Consider the following 4,415-nt stretch of genomic DNA (forward strand, 5'->3'; position numbering starts at 1 on the left):
ATATTGATGTTTTGGAAAATGGGATTTTGCCATATTGGTGAAGACAAGATNGCAAACATTAAATTTGGTTATCAGGGATCATTCAATTGTCAAGTTTTGATTTTGTTAGAAGTGGACTTTAAGCCTAACTCAACCCCATAAAACCGGCTTGTAGGATGAGGTTTGCAACCACTTATAAACTATGAATTGGCCTTATCTCTAGTCGATGTGAGACTTCCAACACACTCCCTCACGTCGAGGTATATACATCTCAAGTGTGGGATTAAACATTTTTAATGGGTGGTCCGATACGGTGCGATAGTGGGTGGAACAATATGCTCAACAAACAACAAAATATCGCTAGGATAGGCTCTAACCATGGCTCTGATATCATGTTAGAAGTGGACTTTAAGCCTAACTCAACCCCACAAAACCGGCTTGTAGGGTGAGGTTTGCAACCACTTATAAACTATGAATTGGCCTTATCTCTAGTCGATGTGGGATTTCCAACAGATTTTATCATTTGTTAAAACATTAGTTCGCAACTTACAAATTTTTCTAAGAAACATATCTAGAATTGAGTTCAATAAGTTTTTGATTGTCAGTTTTTGGTTGCAGGGGAGGGGGGAGGACATGAAGATTATTATTGGTTTAATGTATTCGGAGGTTCCTATTTCTGCGGATTCGTATCAATTGGGTCCTCGTATTTTGAAAGTTTTCAATTGGGTCCCTATTTTGGTAAAATCAAGTCAATAATGCCCTTGCCGTTAACTGTTGTAGATGGTGTTAACTTTATTCCTATGTGGCATGGTGATTGTGCAATCTTGTGTGGGGTGTCCTATGCCCCTTGCACGCCCTGCTTCGCCTTCTCCCCACGTACAACGTCTCTCCGGTTGATGCTGCCACCTCCTCTGTCTTCTGCTTCGTCCTCTCTGCCCCCTTACGTTCTCCGTCACTGTTCCCGCTGCGTCCTTTGCACTTTCTTTGGTCTCGTACAACCATATGTGGAATCAGAGCCAAGAAACCTTCCTCTGATCCACCTCATTCCTGTCGCGCGTCCTTTTTGGCCCTCTATCCTCACGCTGAATCTTCGTCTCCTTCAATTTCCTCAAACACCTCTCTTCACCCTTCTTCTCATTCTTCTTCTTGTCCTTGTCATTGCTACTCCGAACCAAAGCATCACCAACAAAACCCAATCCTTCCTTGGCAATTCTCCGCTTGATCTCCCAAATCTTCACATGCTCCTTCGCGTTCTTTCTAATCCCCATCCCTTCCTTCCACCCGCACCCAGCTAGCAGCGCCGCGGCAAAACACTCGACTGGGACATCCTTGAATTCATCGAACCCCTGATCCTCCGGTAGCCTCTCCATGTTGTCATTCAGCTTCTGCAACATCGTGCCCTCCATCGAAACATGGAGCGGTGGTGGCGGAAGTGCTGTGCCGTTGTTTGCTCAGTTTTTTTGTTGGTGCAGAGTTTGAGGCCATAGGAGACGTCGGAGTCAGGTTGGCCGTCGGCGACGTGGACTTCGAATGTAAGGGGTTCGGATTCAGGGTCGGCGGTGGGTAGGTGGAGGTTCTTCATCTTCTTAAAGGGTTTCCCTTTGTTTTGGATTGGTGGAATTAGGATTTTGGGGGCAAGGGAGGGAGCAGGTTTGGAAGGATCGAATTCAGTGATGAAGTGTTTGGATCCGTTAGCGTCATTTTGGGCGGTGCAAGTGTTCTCGAAGGTACTGATGAGTTTGGGCTTCGATTGGGATTTCGATGAGGGGATGGAAAACGAAACCTTCATTGTTTTGCTTCTTTTTTCACGAATCAAATCGAATCGAGAAGAAGATGTGATAAACTTGCACCAATTAGGGATCTTCTAAGGTTAATTGCCACACGGCATCGGAATCTGCTAAGTTCGACCTTCCGCTGGCAACCTAAGCAGTGTCGAGGGAGAGTGATTACGGTGAGTTGGAGCTAATCTTCAGCGAGTCATTGCAGAGAACGAGACCGAGTCCGTGCCACGTCATTAAAAATTGCTTCGTCAGCATGCCACGACACAGTAAATTTAATGCCGTCCACTGAAATTAACGGCAAAAGCTTTATTGACTCAATTTTACCGAATAGGTACCCAATTGAAAAGTTTCATAATACCAAGACCCGATTGATACGAATCTGCAGAAATAGGGACTTCCTAATATGTTAAACCATTATTATTCTTTGTAATTAACAAATGAAGCATCTGGTATTGCATTACTGTTTTAACCATGAAAGAAGAACTATTTTGTGTAAGAATGCAACAATGTTTGACTAAAGTTGATGAGAAGTGCTCAATGTGTAAGAATTCCAAGCTTTCCNTGATATTTTGAATTTTGTACTTTACAACAACAAAAACAAAAGCCTTATCCCAATGAGGTTGGCTACAAGGATCAGAAATTGCCACTTGGCTTGATTCATGACTAGAGATTCATACTTTCCATGGCAAAAATAGACTGCATATACTTGGTAAACATTTTGACATGAATTCTCTGCTCTTGAATATTAAATAGTGAAGATGTGCTTAATTGTAGCTATTACGAAGGGAAATAGATGTGTATATTTGTTTAAACTTCTTTCTAATTATCCACATATTTGTTGAGTACTAAAGTAATCTATAAATGTCAAAGAATCCTTTTAAAAATGTACACAAAATGTACAGTTCACTATCAGTGTGCGACAGCTTTTTGTGGAATTGATTAGTAGATCCCTTAGAAATTTGAAAAGTCGACACTGAGGTTAAATCTAAGTGTCCTGTTTCATGAGTCTTAACATGCTTCAGAGTAGGCTTTTAGTGGTTGGGTGACTTGTATTTCGAAATGATTTAATCATACCAAACAGTAGAATACATGTTATAAGATTTTGAAATTTACAGTTTTTGAAATGACGGCTTGGATTTTATTCCTGGTAAGTGGATAATCAACCCTTGAATCAATTCTTAAGTTTTATCTATGAAATAGCAATGGACAAATAGAAACTTGTGAAGGGCTACTTTTCAAAAATGCAAAAGTCACTATTATATTAGAATTAAGTTTGCATTGACTACTTTTGCCTCTTTTTGTAATCAACTAACTAGCAAAATATTGTGAGGATTATTTTATCTAGTTTGTTTAATTTCTGTTCAATGTTTGTGCTGATTGTTTTATTGATGTTTTTGTGCATAGCCCTAGTAATTCCCAAATTTATCATAATGTATGAGATATTAATTAAATAATGGTTTTGTATGTCTAGGTGGAAAATGGAAAGGCCCAAGCTGCTAATTTTCCATTTTGTACTATAGAGCCAAATGTAGGGATTGTTGCTGTTCCCGATTCTCGTCTCTCTGTACTCTCGGATCTCAGCAAATCTCAGCGTTCTGTTCCAGCATCAATAGAATTTGTGGATATTGCTGGGCTTGTCAAGGGTGCAAGTCAAGGCGAGGTTTTTTTAATTTCTCTTCTCTCTGATTCTTGTCTCAACAAGAACTTGTTTTTATCTTATTTTTAATAAATTCTTTTATATTTGGCGGTAGTAAGTATGCATTTTCATTGCATTAATCTCTATTCTCTTTTCAACTATTGCAGGGGTTGGGTAACAAGTTTTTGTCGCATATTCGTGAGGTGGATTCTATACTTCAGGTGTGTATCTATCGTCATTTCTTTGTTATCATGATCTTAGATGATTACAGCTATCTAATCTTTTTGTTCTTTGCAGTTGTTCCCCTTTTTTTGTTGCTAGAATAATTACATCTACATATCATCATAGTGTGCTAGCTTTTATGAGTTGTATCTATAGTAGTACCTAGTTCTGTACTTATATGTCTAGGGAAGTCTTTTAATCTTCCATGTACTTTTGTATTTGTTCTTTATTATAAATAGAGGATTGTGAAAGGGATCAACTAAGTCCTTCAGAAATATATTTTCTGTTTAATCTCAAGTTTTATGAACCAATTTAGTAGCGCTATGTACACAGTGTGAATCTTAAATTAGAGTTTGGAATCGTTTGTATGTGGTACGAAATACAGGGTAGTTTTCATTCCCTTTATTTATTTAAAATTTCTGTGGATCTGTTGGTTTTCGATAATCAAATTAGGTTGTACGATGTTTTGAAGACAACGACATTGTTCATGTGAATGGGAAGGTTGACCCCAAGTCTGATATCGATGTTATCAATTTGGAGCTCGTTTTCTCAGATTTGGACCAGGTCAGCTTACTAACTATCACTCCAAACCATTTTATTGCTTATTTATCATTCTAAATATGATAGGAGGCTAAAGGTATATGTGAGAAGAAACAGACAGGAGTAAGTAGTTAGTAAGTAGTTAGTTAGTTAGTGGGTCAGTAGCCTAACTGTTTTATCAGTTAGGAAGGGGGATGTATCAGTTAGGAGGTCAAACTTGTATAAATAGCTAGAGAGGAGAAGGATAGATACTTTTG

At 38.9% G+C, this 4,415-nt stretch overlaps 2 protein-coding genes across 2 annotated transcripts in view; one reads left to right on the forward strand and one right to left on the reverse strand.

Moving 5' to 3' along the window:
- LOC106754489 (ribosome-binding ATPase YchF) overlaps positions 1–4,415 on the forward strand; it is a 28,751-nt gene that overhangs the window by 1,988 nt on the left and 22,348 nt on the right. The window contains exons 2-4 of the mRNA XM_014636504.2: positions 3,232–3,420; positions 3,564–3,617; positions 4,072–4,182. Coding sequence (XP_014491990.1) covers positions 3,232–3,420; positions 3,564–3,617; positions 4,072–4,182 — 354 coding nt within the window. The remainder of the gene's footprint in view (positions 1–3,231; positions 3,421–3,563; positions 3,618–4,071; positions 4,183–4,415) is intronic.
- LOC106754490 (protein MOS2-like) lies at positions 452–2,465 on the reverse strand. Its single transcript, XM_014636505.2, has one exon. The coding sequence runs from the start codon at positions 1,383–1,385 to the stop codon at positions 990–992; it is 396 nt and encodes a 131-aa protein (XP_014491991.1). The 5' UTR covers positions 1,386–2,465; the 3' UTR covers positions 452–989.

This window comes from Vigna radiata, unplaced genomic scaffold, assembly GCF_000741045.1.
Source record: "Vigna radiata var. radiata cultivar VC1973A unplaced genomic scaffold, Vradiata_ver6 scaffold_250, whole genome shotgun sequence".
Lineage (NCBI taxonomy): Eukaryota > Viridiplantae > Streptophyta > Magnoliopsida > Fabales > Fabaceae > Vigna > Vigna radiata.

Excerpts from the sequence above, each read along its gene's own strand:
- LOC106754490 (XM_014636505.2), bottom strand. The coding sequence starts at position 1,385 with ATGGAGGGCACGATGTTGCAGAAGCTGAATGACAACATGGAGAGGCTA.